Below are 16855 nucleotides of genomic sequence, written 5' to 3'. Positions count from 1 at the left end.
CACATATCTGGGTTTTCTTCTTTGAAGATATTTTTCTTAAAGAGTTTATATTTTGAATATCTTTCACCACCCTGGACAGCATCCATTTGAAAATCTTTTTTCCTCTGTGATATTCTTTTTTATAATCTACACATTACAGGAGTCTGTAAAATAATCCCTATTAAATAAGCCTAATATTGTGCCTGTGTAAGATGTAAAAGGGTTTGGAAGAACTTCTGTAGGATGGGATGTTGTGAGAGCACAGTTTTGAAAAAAAAAAAAATCTACAAAAATAATTCCATTTTCTAACATGAAAGAGTAAAGTGGAAAGGTGAGCTCATCCGTCACTTACATGACCTTTTAAAAATTACTGTGAGACACTTTTTACTCCTTTTAAATTATTAGAGTTCAGAGTTCAAGTTGTGGATTCCTGAAATCAATAGCAAAAGTCCCATTTTCAGTCCAACTGTGCGTTCTTTGAAATTGCTGTGTTTTCTTTCTTTTTTTGAGAACATATTGCTTTAATTTACTACGTTACCGGGGTTTTAATTTCTGGTGTTGAACATGATGTTCATTTCTTAAAACAAAAACCAGTTCATTTCTTTTTTGCCACCTTTTCACTAATCAGAGTTACCATGTTTGTATATATAGGCAACCTCAGACCTTGTACAGGCCTGGGCTCTCTGTATACATTGCAGAAAGTCTTCAGTTTGAGGTTGGCCTGTGAGTTGGGCAGAGGGTGAGTCAAAATACATCTAAGCAGCCCGTTTAGCTTACATCTAAGCCTAGTTTTGTGATACAAACTGCTAACCTATTGCAGTTTACTTGTCAGGTATGGAATTATTTACTCAGGCTTGTGGCTTAAATGTTTGGTCTGAGCTTGCTTTTGTCTGGAAGTAAAGATGGCAAACCACACACCACAAAAGGGAGCCGTCCTCCTCGGTGCTGGTCAGACCTACTGCATGGACAGTCGGGGAAAAAACAGGTTCTCACAAATGGCTAAAACTGTATTAACATACTTGGAAAGCAATCATTGCTTTGTTGTTGGGATATTTTGGCTGGGTCTTGTAGAGTGGTAAGACCAGCCTTTCTTATCGATCTGTGATAACAGAGGGATCCGTACATTTTATTAGATCAAGAAGCAGAGAACTTCCTCCCCTTTGCCTTATAACCCCACAGACATATATTTGCTTTCAGGAAAAAAAAAAAATCATTTCACCTGTTTGCATGACAGAACACTACACTAGGGTGAGAGCTGCAGTCATGCCTGTCCTACAACACCGTCCTTGTGCTGCTGCTAACTGGCTGAGGTGAAGAACAAGCCAACCTTACAGTATGAAAGATATAAGCAACCACTTCTGGTATATAATGTTTGCAAGAAAAAAGTAAAACTGATCTCTAGCCCTAATGAAGGTAAATGTACATATATTTAACAAGTGTTAGAAAAACGTGCATTTGCTCTGGAAAATAAATCTCCAGGTGGCTATTGTACAAGAGAAAAAGGTGAGCAGGCAAATAATACTGTAGTTGTCAAAAATTGACCTTTTGATCCGTATGAATGTTTAGTAAAGAATAGTATAAGATATGTCACATGTTTTGGAATTTAAGATGGTAGAGAGCAGTAGCACTCCCAGCTCCCCCTCTTTCCTTTCCTCCAAATAAGCTGTCTTTTTCGGAAAGAGGCTAGAAATAAAATGCTGGAGAATACCCTGTGGGACTTGGACCAGCGAGACACGTTCTGACCTGAAGTTGAAAAAGAGACTTTTATTTAGGGTGCTGTGCTTGTAAGAATTACTCAAGTCACTTCAAAACTTAGTTCAATAAAACAAAGTAAATCAACACAGACTGCTGGGAAGAAATGTTGATTAAGGATATTGTTTGCAGGAGCACAAAAAGATGAATAGCTACTAATAAATGTTGGGACTTTGCTCAAAGGCATCTAGGGAATTTATGAAGTTGATAAGAATTGATTTAAGATAGAATAATGTGGTTTAATATAACAAAGACTGGTAAACTGATCAACCTTTCCCACAATATCCAGAGGAACTGTTGTACCAAGCAACATCACTGTTAATACAAGGAAACTAAAGAGATGATAGAGCTATCTAGTTTGGTGATACGGACAAATGAAGAGTTTTTACTTCACAAGTGTATATAACAGCAAAAAGGATAACATTCTTTACAGAAGTTAGTAAGTTTGTTGTTTAGGATTGATTGAAACAACATAATAATAGTTTCAAAAAAATAATTTGTTGGAGTTCTCTGCCCACAACTCTTGAGAATAAGCTGATACAGGACTGTCAAGTACATTCTTTGATATATGAATAACTTATTATTAGTTATTAAAGTCAGATTACTACAAGATATGTGAAGGGCCAAGAAATTATTATTATTATTATTATTATTTTTTACTGCAGAAGGAGGTCATTGGTAGTGTACCACAGGGACCCGTGCTGTTCAGCATATTCCTAAATGATCTGGAAAAAAGAGTGATTATCGAGGCGACCAAGTTTGCTGATGATGCTGAATTATTCATGGTAATAAAAACAAAAGCTGACCGTGAAGAATTGTGGAAAGCTCTCATGATACTCTGTGACTGAATGATAAAATGGCGAGTTAAATTCTGTTCTGAAAAATTGAAGCAATATGCAAGGGAGAAAACAAAACAAACTATACATGTAAAATGCTGAAATCTAAATGAATGACTACCACACAAGAAAGATTGCTTGAGTTCTGTGAAAATATCAGGTCATGGTTTAGCAGAACTCAAATGTGCAAATCAGATTGGCTTTATCAGGAAAAATATATATATATATATATGTATATATATATATATATAAAAACATAGATAAAAAAGAAAAAATATACTATTCATCTATAGAAAAGCATTTGTTTTGTAATGTGAATAACGAGGACTATCACAATCTTCTAGAAAAGAATTAGGAAGGGTGTAGAAAAAAGCAAGATAAATTACTGTAAATATGGAATGACTTCCAATAGAGGAGAAATTAAATTTACAAAGATTCTTGAAATAAAATGAGGATGGTATATGCCTTCATGAATGGTATGGTTAGGTGAACAGGGAAAGTCATCCAGCTATTTTTGTTAAGAAAATAGCAAATGAATATTGAAGGAAATGATCAGGCAGCAGGCTTGAAAGAAACAGCAAGAAATATTTTTTACACAATGATTAATTCAATTGTATAACTTGCTTCCCTAGAATGTTGTGAATGTCAAAATGTGTTCAGATATATTCTTGGAAAAGATATCCTCTGCAAGTGTGGATGCTCTTCTCCTTCTCAGTAGCTCTGAACTCAGGACTGAATTTGGGAAAAGGTAGTGGAGAGAGTATCTCTCTGTGCTGCCTAATTCCTAGTCTTTCACTAAGTGTACACCACTGTTAGTACTGCTGCTGGACTACACAGACTATCAGTTATTAGATGCTCATGAAATAAAAAGGAAACGATCAATGAAAGTGAAACATCTAAATGTACTGATAATCAAAGGGGATTATTTTGGGAAACAAAATATAATTGCGGCAGTAAGATTAATAGTATTTAAAAAGTACTGAACTTGTGTGTAGCTAATAATAATAATATTCACACTTAAATTCTAGTTAGAATAAGTTGAATAGAGGATATAAACCCTCATGTTTCATAAATAGAACCACTGAATGTGGAGGGTTTTTCCAGATGTGGTTTGCTGCCTAATACCAGATATTTTAGCCTTCTTCTAAGGTATCTGGTACTAGAATTCAGCAGAAAGTTGACAGGGCCTAAGGAAAAGGGGAGTGTTTTAGGCAGCAATGTTTTTCCGACCTTCTAAAATATGATAAAGACAAAGGAATTACAAACTACAGCAACAGAGAAAACATGACCAAATCATTGTTTGTACTATCACAATATTCAAAATATGCTAGATTTTTTACAAAGACATCCAAAAGCTTACTAAAGATATTTTAGTAGTATAAAGGGCAAAGCTATATGAAGTGGAATACCATACTTAATAAACAAATGAGCAAGAAGATTGATTTTGTTAGTTACATGCTGGTTATTGATATATGTATGTATACATGTATATATTATTCCTAAGATTAAATGCTCTAGATAAAATCCAGATTAATTATCAGTTTTATTGCTCAATTCAGAAGGACCAGAGTTTTGCTCTATAAATTCACATCCACTCATACTTTTCATCTTTTTTTTATTTTATTTTTAATTTTTTTATTTAACCGTTTCACAAAGATTTGTCAACTCAATTCCAATGTCTTTTCTGCTGTAAACATTCATAGCTCTCTCCTCAGTCTCCCTTATATGGAGGAGCATTTCACTCAGATGATAAACAGAATGAGTATTAGTGCATTTAATCAGATGGATTCTGGTATGTTTCATGAAAAAAGAAAAAAAAAGAAAACTGGAATATTACAACAACAAAAAAAATGAGAAGCATGGCTTTTAAGATGACATTACTATAAAGGCAGAGGTAAGCAAGACAGGCAGTGAGGTAAGTCAGACAGTAACACAGATTTGATATTTGTAATTTGTAGAAGAACCAATAGTTCTATCTCACACACACACACCCACACACCTACCACCACCACCACCACCACCACCACCACAAAAATGGATTTAGATTTAGAAAGGGGAAAAAAAAAAAAAAAATCACCAACATAATGTGGCAACAAACACAGTGAAGGTAGTGGCAAATGAGGTAAGCTGACTATAATGCCTAGCTGCAATTGTATACGATGGGCAAAGTGTACTAAACATGCCAGAAACACCAGGAATATGATTTATTTGGATTAAATGTATAAAAATGCATTGGATTTTTAGAGACAGATATAAGAAATTCTAAATCTCTGAAGTCCTCAATTTTACCACATGCTAACAGTAAATAATGCTACAAGAAACACTTTTTTTTTTTTTCTTTTTCTTTTTTTTTTTTTTTTTTTAACATAAGAATGTTGAAAATAAGAAAGTAGGAAGAATAAGTGCAATTTTTAAAAGGGGGGTTATAAGAATGACAATTATCAAATCTTCACTGCTTGTCAGCAAGAACAGATTGGTTTGTGCTCAGGGCACAGCACTGGAAGGCCTGAGTGTGGGCATGGCTGTCAGCTCCATTGAGGACATAGGCTAAAAAATATTGCTGATCTACCTAGCAGTGTAGTGAGTAGAACAAATGATGACTTGATACCCACCGGGACATCATGAAGCTGTGACAGGGGAGGCTCAGGCTGGGTGTTAGGAAAAGGTTCTTCACTGAGAAGGTGGTCAGGCAGTGGGACAGGCTCCCCAGAGAAGTGGCCACAGCACCGAGCCTGACAGAGTTCTAAAAGCAGTTGGAAAACATTCTGAGACAGATGGCTTGATTTTTGGGTGGTCCTGTGTAGAGCCAGGAGTTGGACTCGATGATCTTCATGGGTCCCTTCCAACTCAGGTTATTCTATGATCCAATGATTTTTGTCTAATGGTTAGTGGTGGGTGCTGAAAACAGTTGCTGAAAGAAAAGGTGGTTGCAGATACCCAAATGATACTAGTATTTGTAAGAACCAGTATTAGTTCTTTTCCACCTCATAAATTCATTGCAGCAGAGAACCCAAGTGACTTTTCGATAACAGAGCAACAAAACTCAAAAATTGGAATGAGAATTTCCATGTACTCTTAAGTTAGTTGCTGTACTACTCACAGAGCCACTTGGAGATGGAGACAGGGATAGTGAAGCACAGTGAACTGAAAAATGCTGGTGTTGTAGTTACGGAGATGTGCGTTGTATTTTGCCTCTCAGGTTCTTTATCACACCTTATTGCAACAGTTTCAGTGACAGACTCCAAGAGGCTTATACTAACCAGAAAAAAAATAATAGTGCAATCAAATATCAGGCTATCTCCTAAAAGGTATTTTTGAAACCAGTATTGCCAGAACCTAATATAGAAAATACAAAGACATTTCAAGTACTACAAAGGGCTACAAAGATGGTGAGGGGCCATAGGGGAAGACGTGCAAGGAGCGGCTGAGGTCACTGGGCCTGTTCTGCCTGGAAAAGGAGGCTGAGGGGGGACCTCATCGTGGCCTGCAGCTTCTTCACGAGGGGCAGGCGCCGATCTATTCTCTTCAGTGACCAGTGACAGGACCCGAGGGGATGGTGTCAGGCTGTGACAGGGGAGGTTCAGGCTGGGTATCAGGAAGAGGTTCTTCACTGCGAGGGTGATTGCACACTGGCACAGGCTCCCCAGGGACGCAGTCAGTCATGGCACTGAGCCTCTCAGAGTTTAAGAAGTGGCTGGACTGTGCTTCAGTCATATGGTCTGAAGTTTTGGGTAGACCTGTGTGGAGCCAGGAGTTGGACTCCATGATCCTTATGGGTCCCTTCCAACTCGAGACTTTCTGTGATTTTATGATTCTACTCTTTAGTATCTGTCTGGGCTTGTGATCAGGTGTATTTAGATCATTTTCAAATTTTCCATCATAGGCACAGAAACTTTAGGTTTACTTTTCATTTGAATCAATCCGGAGCGTCCCGTGAACACCTCTTTTTAGAACCACTGCGAGATGTGTGAGACCGAGCAGAGGAGCGGGGAACAGCAGCACATTTCCTCACCGCCTCAGTCCGTGCCCTGATGCTTCACCTCTGTGGCTACAGCGATTTCCGCGAAGACAGCCCAAGTTTCTGCAACACTCGACCTGCACTTTCACTTTTATTTTTATTTTATTATTATTTAGCAGTCGGGAGCAAAGGGAGCCGCGGGACGCTCCCTGAGGGGCGGCGAGGAGGGGACCGGGGGGCGCATCCCGTAACGGGACGGGACAGGCTGTGGGCGGGTGCGGCACCGGCAGCTCCCACCGCACACCAAGCGCTGTCCGCCGGGGCGGCTGAGACACCGGGGCAGGGACCACCGAGGCCCGGAGGGGCCCCGCGAGCCGTGCCCGGTGTCGCCCAGGCGGGGCAGGCAGGCGGGGCGCCTCCCGGGCCGCCCGGGCGCGGGCAGCAGCTGAGGGCAGCCCCTTCGGTTGCGCTGCCCGCGCAGGCGCGGCGCCCGGCGCATGCGGGAGGGGGGCGACGGCGAGGAGCGGAATCCGCCGCCCGGCGCCGTCGGTTGGTTTCCGTGCAGGCCCCGCCGCCATTTTCTCGCAGCCCGCCCGTGCTCGTCGGCCGCGCGGCTCCGCGCTTCGTCCTGCTCGGCGATGGACGGGTGAGCCGCGGCGGGGGGCGAGGCGGCGCGGCGGGGGGGCAGCGGGGAGCCCGGCCCCGCGGCCGGGGTTTCGGTGCCGAGCCCCGGGGGAAGGGGGGGCTTTGGGCCGTGCTCAGCGCGGTGCCCGGGGCGCGGTGCTGCCCCCCGGCCGCGGGGTGCGGGGTGCGGGGCTCGGGCGCGTTGTGGGGCTGGCCGGAGAGGAGCAGCAGCGCCGGCGGGAGCCGGGTGCCCAGATCTTTTGTTTTCAGGAGCCGGCTGGCAGTCCTCAGGCTGCCTCCCCTCCCCGGGTGGAAGGATGCCTTTGTGCACGCTGGAGGCGGGCTGGGAGAGCCACAGCAGGGGAGGTTTTGGGGGAGTCAGGGGGCAGCAAGGATCCCCCGAGCCGGCCGGGAGCGTGGTGGGCAGGCGCTCCGCACGAGGCCTCCTTTCTCTGGGACCCAGAAAGGGGACTGGTGGCTGTAGCCTTCATCAGTGTAAATACAACATCTTCCCGCTCCCAGGTTTCCAATTAAGTTGTTTGTTCAGATTCAGACAGAGAAGCAATCTCCCCGGTACGCTTCATGCTTACAGCCTTTCAACTGTGAGAGTTTTAAAGGCTTTTTATGGTTACTTGTGTTTATAGTGGTGGGAGTTACTTATCCTGCCCCAGACATCTTGTCAGTGATGAGTGTTACACTGTGGAATGCTTTCAGTTATTCATATTTTGCTTTCTTATGTTCTTTAGTGCTGTTTTACGTTGTCTTTGGAGTTTTGTTACACAGTGTAAGTTATGGTGTCACAACTTCTAAGGACAAGATGCACCTTGGTGTACCTGTTGCAGTTTCATGTAGATATCTGATTGAAATCTTCATACTAGCCCATGTGTTGTTTTTTGTTTTTATTTATTTATTTATTTATTTAATCTTGTTTCAAAAAAAGTATTTATTGCTTTATGCAGTTAGAAGATTTGCAGGGTTATCCGTTTTGTTGAACTGGGTGTCTGGTTGATGAGGGTGTGTTAGAAAAGTTCTGTATTTATTCCTAGGTTCTTTGTATTTTCACCCTGTCTGTAATTTCATGTAGTCCAGAGACCTGAGTTTCCTAAATGCATTTCCTGGCAGTGTTACATTAGAATAATATTTACTTAAACTTTGGACTACTCTGGAGATGCCTGTAAGTGGCTCAGTGGCTTTTGTAGGTTGCCTTTCTACTTCCCCATAGTCACGTTGTGTTCTTTGGACACAATTTCTGGTTTGGGGAAGTTGTTAGCTATTTTGATCCCTAATAGTGTTAGTATTGCAATACATCTAAAAGTTGTTTTTATGAGGACAAATTGGTTGACTTGTTTCTTTTTTTTTTTTTTTTACAGCATTGTCACTGATGTTGCAGTTGGTGTGAAGGTAGGATGTACACTTAGCAAATAAGGGGGTAAATTGCCAATACAAAATGAACTACTTTAAGACTCAGTAATTGCAAATTTTAAGACTTTAACCAGTCATTGTCAGCTAACATTTAGTCAGCAGTATATGCTTTATTAACTGAAAATCCCTAGAGATAAATTGGAGGCTCTACACAAAAGACTTCTCTAAGCACTAAATTGTAAACAGGAGTTCTAAATTAATGTAGTGGTGTCAGATTACTATTTTAAAACTTATTTTTGTGTTTTTTTTTTTTTTTTCTCTTTTCAAACCAATACTCTCATGTGTTGCATGGTGGTTAAAAACATGCTTTCTTCTGTCCTCTTCCTCCTTTTCCAAAACAGGTAACATGGAAATGAAAAAAAAAAAGTGTAACAGGACAGAAAAATACGGGAGCTAGAACTTCTGTAGACAGAGAAACAGATGTTTGCCTTGCATTACTTTTTCTTTCTCAAGTTCAGTTATGAGTTTATTGTATGTGTTATAACAAGGAAGGCGCTTCTTGGTGGTTATTAATTTATTATTTATTTCACTTTTGTACTTAGCTTTATTGCAGGAATTGGATCAGTACTTCATAAAAGCAGGCTGAGAAATGAGAATGAAAAAATATATGGGACAAGAGAACTGTAGGTTATGTCAGCGAATGCGTGCAAGAAATCCTATTTCAGTGGTACGCGCAAAAGTTTTCTAATGAGTACAGTCTCCATATTTGTCCAGGGAACTTGTAGCTGTACTAACTAGCTGTCTTTTCACCAGAAGTTGATTTATGTTAACTGCTTGCTGAGCCAAGTTTTGTCTAGTAAAGCTCTCTCTCAAGTTCAGTACTGATTCTGCTGGACGTGGACTAGCTCCTACATAATACAATTAGCCTGTAGATCATAGTGGCTACTCTGACAGATGCATTTGCATTATGTTCCTGAGCAAGCTCACTTCTAGGAGGTGTTGTAGGAAGTTATTTATATAGATTCTGGTCCCGTCTGGCTCCATGTGTTTGTGTAATGTTGCAGACAATATCACTCTCAGAATCAGGAGAAAAGTACAGTTCTTAAAAGTATTTCTGTGGAGACTAATCCCAACCAGAAATACAGATTGGTACAGTTGTTTCCCAGTCGCCCTGGAGGACAGTGGACTTACTAAAACGTTAGGAATGCATTTGACAGTTAGATTCAAGTCTTTAAGAAATACCTTGCACCAGCTGTTAAATATGGGAGGAGTTATGGGAGAGGGCTGTCTTCTGGATCTTCTGTCATTGTCTCAGGACACTAACAATGGAAAATGGAATATCTTGCCCATTCGTATATGTTATTTGTGTAGCAGTCTAGTGTTGGCTTGAGTCATATTTTGTAGAAGGCATTGTGAAACATGTAAACATCCTTTTTTTTTTTTTTTTTCCTCCCTCTGGCACCTATTCATTGCTGTTGATGAACTGACAACATAAAATTGAGGGATGCAACTGGGAAAATTCATGTTGCTTTTCAGTGGCTGTCATATATTCTTTGGGGTGCTTTGGGAGTGAATAGGGAGCTGCTTTTGAGTCCAAGGACTCGCATTGGCACGTTTAATGCTCTTTTAGCACTGTTTTTATCATGATTGGACAGGCATTAGGAGACAAGGATTTACCTGTCCATGCACGTGGTCAGCTTATCCAGAATATTTGCTTGACCTTATGCTTTCTTGAGATTTCTATACCTGCTGTATATATGCTGATCAGTTATGTAGCATGTTTGTAATATACTTGATTATACTTGAAGAAAAGGACTGTGACCCATCTCGTTGAAAAACTTGATTTATTTTATCAAAATCATTATTAGTCATGTTGGTTAAAAAACAAGAAAACATTATTAACTGTTGTCTGGCTGGTTTCTCTCTTAAGCAGAAAAATGAGCTTGCCACCTATGTTTTAAACCCAGTCATAAAAAGAGTAATAATAAAAGTTAACAGGTGTAGCCTGGGAGTTGTCTATGAATTGGAAGAGGCTTTTGAGCTTTAGGAAACCATGTGAGCAAACCAAGTATAAAGTGAGAGGAATACTTACAATTTCAGAGTCACGTAGTCTAGCAATTACCTGCTAAGAGATTGTTAAATTTAAGGTGATTACCATTTATTTGTGCTGTGTAGTTTGGTTTGATTTAAAGCATTTTTTGTTCATCAAACTGTTGAATGTTCCATCTTTATTGTATTCACGTATGAGTCAGAAGAAATTAATGCCAAAAACTGGGAAAAACATTCAACACAAAGTGAAGGGTGGGAAAATGACAAATGCCATTTGAAAGCCTGGTTTATATGGAGTAAATGTGGTCTGTCCTAAGTCAAAATATGCAATGAGAGCACACCTCCCAGCTAATATCTGTCAAAGTAGCAGCGTGCTTGATTTGTGAAGGTATTAGAACATGTCAAAACCCAGTCATCTTGTGGTCATATGTGAAATAATTCATACTTACATGATGTGTAATGTCTTGTTTTGCTTAGCTGGAATTCACAGAGCCATGGAAATGTTGCTTTGTGCACACTACACCCCTTAACACTACAATTTAGATAACAGTATGAAAAGAATGTATTTTAGCTGTCAGATGTTACTTTATGAACTCCCACTACATATGGGAGTTTCCAGCCCTAACACTTTATTACATAGTTAGACACTTCTTTAGTTTTCTGTTTCTTGAATAATTTTTTTTTGCATCTTAAACTTATTTCTTCATACATGCACTTGAAAATTGCCATGTTACATAAAAATGTTTTTAAATAATTATTTTTAAAGTGTGCATCTAAGTTACTCTATTCTCACTGCATGTGGTCCATGTCACTAAGACCAAACTGGCATTCTAACTCAGGGAAGTTCAGAGACCAGCTAGCTTTAATCTCAAATGCTGCGTGCATCACTCGCTGGCTATATAGATGGTAGTATCAGGATCTAATAACTAGTTTGAATTGCTGACTGGTGTTCTCTTTACAGTTACGATGCTTTGCCCTGGATAAGTAAACTTATTTGGGGGCTTGGACTGATAGAGACTTTTTCAGTTGATTAAGTGAATGTATTAAGTATTTAATGTATTCTAGCAGTAATTACAAAAATCTTCTGAGATGTGTATATATAAATCTGGTGTAAAGAATATGCCTCACACAGGTACAGGGAATAGCTCTCTTAGTAAGCTTCTGGTTAGTATTGAGGTTGATAGGGTACTTTTTTTTTTTTTTTGGAAGTATTTCAGTGTGGGCCACTTCAGTCTGCCATACTATCTTTCTCCTGATTGGCATGCATGGCTGTGCAGTGAATGTGTCCCGAACAAAGGAGTGACTCACTCTGGGTATGTGCACTGCACGTTTCAGAATGGCTGCAGTCTACTGACAACACTCTACCTGATGAGGAGGGGAAAAGGAAAAGCAAGCAGCCATACAGTCACGGCATATGACTTTGTACGTAGCATTTGGGAGTTTGTGATACTGTGGAAGTGCTTTGGGCAGCGCACAGGCCAAGAACTGAAGCGCTTGTGAATGGATAGCCCCCGTTAAACCTAGGAGAGAAAACTCATATTTGTGTAAACATCATTTTGTAGCACTTGAAGGTACAGGAAAGGCCTTTTATTTTTTCCAAGAGACGGCATCAAAGTGTGCAATATGCTTAAGAGTTTTTTTCCTTGTGGTTTTTAGTTGGTTATGTTAGGCATATAGTTGGTTAGGTAGGCAATGCTGGAAATTAGTGTGCTAGTACTCTTTATTAGTTTTCCATTGTCATGTGTCACCAAGTCTGTTTCTTTCCTGGTTGTTGAAATTTAACAGTACACAGGAAAGGCAGTAGCTAAACCAGCTAAAACCAGTATGAGTCTAAAGAGGTATGAGCTGATGGAGAGGAATAAGAAAGCACAGAGTAGCATTGTCTGTAAATAATCTGGAAGCATTACTCACTTTTTTTTTTTAAACTCAAGTTCTTAGTGGTTCTCTTCTCTTACAAAATTACAGAACAGTGGCTGTTTTTTGCTACTAATAATTGAGTTTGCTTATGGTGGAAATCTACTTCGGATATGTTGCGGCTTTCTATTTTAACTATATGCGGTATACTTAATAAATTATTGCTACACTTTTTTTTTTATAAATTCTACTAAGTTGTCAGAAGATGTGTTTAGCTTATTCTTACAAAAGGATAAAATGTATTAAATAGCTTTTTCCCTTCAGTTCCTTGCCCCCTCAAGATCTATTGTTTTGCCTTCACTGTTGTCACTCTAGTGACTTCTTAAGAGGAATGGAATTATAGTATAAGAAATTGTTTGATTCACTCATACAGACAAATGTCATGTAATGGTCTGTTTTACTGTTTTAAAACATTAGAGTACTTCTTATACTGTTGATATTTAAATATTGTTGACATATTTGGTATAATTCGGCTACTCGCAGGTTAGATGAAGATTCTGCTAAGGGCAGCAATATGAGAAAAATGGGTTATTTGCTTATGAATTGGCGAGACTGTCTTTTGTGTTAGCTACAATGATGTTGATAATCAACTTCTGCGTCCAATAATACCCTGCTTTCTGCTACAACTACAACATGCAGAGCATTCTAACCATGCAGGAAGAATGAAGTGTGATGAAGTTCAGAAGTTTAGACCTGGCATCTGGGTTTGTTTCTTCAACAGGACTGTGGGGAGTATGTCCTTGGTGACAAAAACAAACACAACTTGTTGCAATGAAAGACACTTGCTTTATTCTCAACAGGCTTTAAAATTGACCCTGTTGAAGGTAACTTTCATATTTATTCTCAGGATACTCTACTCCAGTTCTTTTCTTTGTAACTTCCACATTTTTTTTTCCTTTGTGTCCATCCGTTCTGTTACTTTAAGTTGAGAAACAAGGGGAACTGAAAATGGAGAGAAGAAAAATGTTGATAGTTTGTGCTGCACAGCAAGTAGGCATGAATGTTGTGAAAAGTTATGGAAAGTTTTGATGACTACTGATAATTGGAAGTCACCTGTTGTAACAGAACACCTATACTTGCATCTTAATTGAGGGGATTATAAGAAGAAATATGAAATATAAGAAATTTTAAGTTATAAGAAATGTGATCATTGGCACAGACTGAAAAATGCAACCACTATCACTATGAAAATACTATTCTCATTCATGAGAGCTTTGGGGCCACAAGCTAGCAAAGTTTCTCTGTTTTTTCCTGCCACTGATATTTCAGGCACAGATGTTTGGATAACCTGTCTTGGGAACTTAAACAGTTTGAGGCTAATGTAATGAGTTAGGTTGTCTTAGTGCATTGGAACAAACCTGGTATACTTGCAGAAATGCTTGTAGCAATACATTATCGAGGAGGACAATAGGAACAAATTGCTAGGGCTGGGGAGAAGGTAGGGCTATTGCTTTTTGTGGTAGTGTTGGTTCCAATGAGGTTGTGTTTTCACAAGCTGTTCGGAAGGCTGTTTCATTTAAGGTTATGTGATATGCTTTTTTTAATTTATTTTATTTGTTTTGGTTTTGTTTTTAAGCTGTAAGTACATAGAGCTATTCTTAGTTTTTCCTGAAATCAGTTTTTCTATGAACACCTAACTTGATTATGGTATTAAAGACTGGACTTAAGTATTGCGGAATAGCAGTCAGTCAAGCAGAAAAAGCCTTCCTGGTGGATTTTTTTTGAGATGTAGCAACTGTTACAGAAGGACTAACTCTGTACTTGTAGATGCCCTCATTCTCTAACCAAAAACTTAGGACTGATACAAACCTGATACAAACAGTATCTCTAGTGAGTTACTCCTGCCTCTTCTAGTTTACTACAGTTAAGTAAAGCAGCTTCAGAGTAACCATTTCTGTGCTGGTAAAAGCAAACAATTAAGTCTGAAGTGCTGGAATAGATGATGGTTTTTGTACTTCATCCTGGATGTTTGAAGTATTGTCTGGTCTTGGACTTTTGCCTGCAGTCATTCATTGCCATATGAAATCTGGAGGTTTGAAAATGAGGCAGGGTGGCATGGTTTAAATGGAGATCTGGTTCTTAACCAGCTTTTGGTCCAATGTAGTCTGTGTTGATCTTCAGATGCTTTGAGAAATTTGGCTCTCTCACATTGTTTCAGTTGAGAATTTGGAGTCCTTTCAGAGGAATTGAGGCTTGTCTCATTTCAGTTTTAAAGGTTTTTAATGTTCCCTTCATTTTGTGCTCTCAATTTCTGCAAATTTGGTGGCATATACCTGGCTTACAGTTGCAAGAAAAAAACCCTTCTAGATCCATCCTTAGTGGAAAAAGTATGAGTGTACAAATATTGAAGTTACTGTTAGGATATGTAAATGATATGTGGTTAGCTGGGGATGGCATGAAAAAGTTGAAGTGGGGGGAGAAGAATATAGAGGAAAAGTATGGGAAGGTGGTCATGATGTATTAAGTGACTTCGTGCTGAATTTAGAGACAATCGATGGAATTGGGTTAAGCACTCATGGAGTTCATGGCTTTTGTAGTCTTTGTTAATAATAACAAAAAGTAAGAAAGTAGACATACTGCTTGTATGTACTGTTCTGATGTAGTGATAATAAGCTTAGAGTTAAAATTGCACACTTAATTCAAAAAAAGAAACTACAAACCTGCACCAAATTTCTTTTGGGTTGTACTTAGCTTGTCCTGTCCCAAATTAATCTTATGCAATGCTGTATGTACAAGAGGTGTAGCAGTAGAGCAATGTTTCAATAAAAATGTATCCTATAAAAATCAGGCATTCATTTAAATTCTGATCCATTGCATGTAAACAGAGCAAAGTTTATAAACACTGTGCTTGGGGGTTTAAAGTATATTGTTTCAACAGGCAGTTCCCAAAGTTAATTCAGAGATGGGGTTTACACGTGTGTATCTGTTGGAGAGGAGCGTTCAGCATCTAGGCTGGAATTCTCAGATGCTCTTACTCATCTCCTGTACTGCTGAGTTTCTGGCTTTTGCTTTTAAACTGTTCCCAGATGTTGTTAGAAATGAAGTGTTTTACAGTGCTGTTAGAATTCTTTAAATCGTGAGATCTGTCTCCTGGCTTGTCATACCCCTTGGGAAATTCATGACTGTAGGCTGAGAATGACTGTGGTAAACACGCAGTGCAGCTGAAGTTCTCCTTTTCTCTTTCATCTGGGGGAGGTGAGGGGAGGGAGGGAAGTGGTGGAGGGGAAAAGCATCCCGCTCCTGTGAGAGGTCTGTGGTATCAGCAAACTGTATGCCACGAGTCAGGATTTGTCGAGAGTGGGTTTTGTTATCTTCCGTAGCTTTTCGAACAGGACTTCAAGAAATGATTTTAGGTGATGCCGTTGACTTCTTAACAAAGTGCAGTTCTGTTCATTTGTTTTCTTTTTCTGGTAGTATCAGTGCAGTGTTTTTGTAGTGTTAAAAGAAGCCTGCGCATACACCCTTGTGATAAGCCTCCAGTAATATACACAGTTTGTCATGTTAGGTGCAGCTGTAACTTCTCATCAGAGTCTTCATGGCCTGAACTATTGGAAAAAGCTGATAATATTTCTCTTCTATAAATGGGTGTCAAAATACTTTAATGCTTGAAGGACCAAACCTCTTCAGTAGCTCTCTAGCTTAAGTTTACAATTTTGGGGGGGAGGGAGGTGGAGGTTGGTGATGCTTTTGGGAGGAGGGTTGGATGTAATAAGATCTGGAGAATCCTCAAATTATTTGAAGTCCTATCTAGAATGTGAGGAAAATTCTTAACTAAATTATAAATAGTACTTTTTCTTTTTTTGATTAGTCTAGAAGGATGGTATAACGACTTCCTGAAATTACATCGGTACTTAATATAACATGTGATAGCTTGAAGCTTTACAATAATCTGTTATGGGGCGTGAGGGAATCTGAAATGCAGCTACATAAATTCAGTTTAAGTAGTGAGGGACTCTGAGTTAACTGTGCCTGTTAAAACAAGGAGCTAGGAGATTAATTTGCTAAGCTAGTTGCTTTTTCTTTCTCTTTGTATAATTGTTTTTTGTTGTTTTTTTTGAACTGTGGAAGAGACAAAATGTATCCAACAAGTACATATTTACAGATATTAACTGAAATATTGAAATAATGCCTTCAGCTTCCAATACACAAAATAGTTTTAGTATATGTTTTAAGTTTCTCTGAAGTACCTATTCAGAACCTGAGTTGATAACTGTTTCATCTCTTGCTGAAAGTGATCCTATATGTCACTTTTGCGTATTTTCATTTCATGGTACAAGCCATGGCTTAACATTGTGTTTCTGCACCCTGGAAGGAAATACTGTGTCATTGGGGCCAGGGTGTGATAACAGGGCCTTCATTGAAAAGGCAGTATTGACTGCAA

At 39.3% G+C, this 16855-nt stretch overlaps 1 protein-coding gene across 5 annotated transcripts in view; it reads left to right on the top strand.

Annotated features, from left to right (window-relative positions):
* Positions 1–6731: 6731 nt before the first annotated feature.
* The window catches only part of PTBP2 (polypyrimidine tract binding protein 2), a 47163-nt gene continuing 37039 nt past the window's right edge, over positions 6732–16855 (top strand). The window contains exons 1-2 of one of the 5 annotated variants that reach the window (XM_068690200.1): positions 6732–7171; positions 8520–8550. In XM_068690200.1, the coding sequence (XP_068546301.1) occupies positions 7023–7171; positions 8520–8550 (180 nt within the window). In that variant the 5' untranslated portion in view covers positions 6732–7022. The remainder of the gene's footprint in view (positions 7172–8519; positions 8551–16855) is intronic. The other 4 variants (XM_068690201.1, XM_068690202.1, XM_068690203.1 and 1 more) reach the window with 4 other exon arrangements.

This window comes from Anas acuta, chromosome 8 (genome assembly GCF_963932015.1).
Source record: "Anas acuta chromosome 8, bAnaAcu1.1, whole genome shotgun sequence".
NCBI lineage: Eukaryota > Metazoa > Chordata > Aves > Anseriformes > Anatidae > Anas > Anas acuta.
Note: the sequence above shows the minus strand (reverse complement) of the source record. Positions and strands in the feature narration are given on the sequence as shown.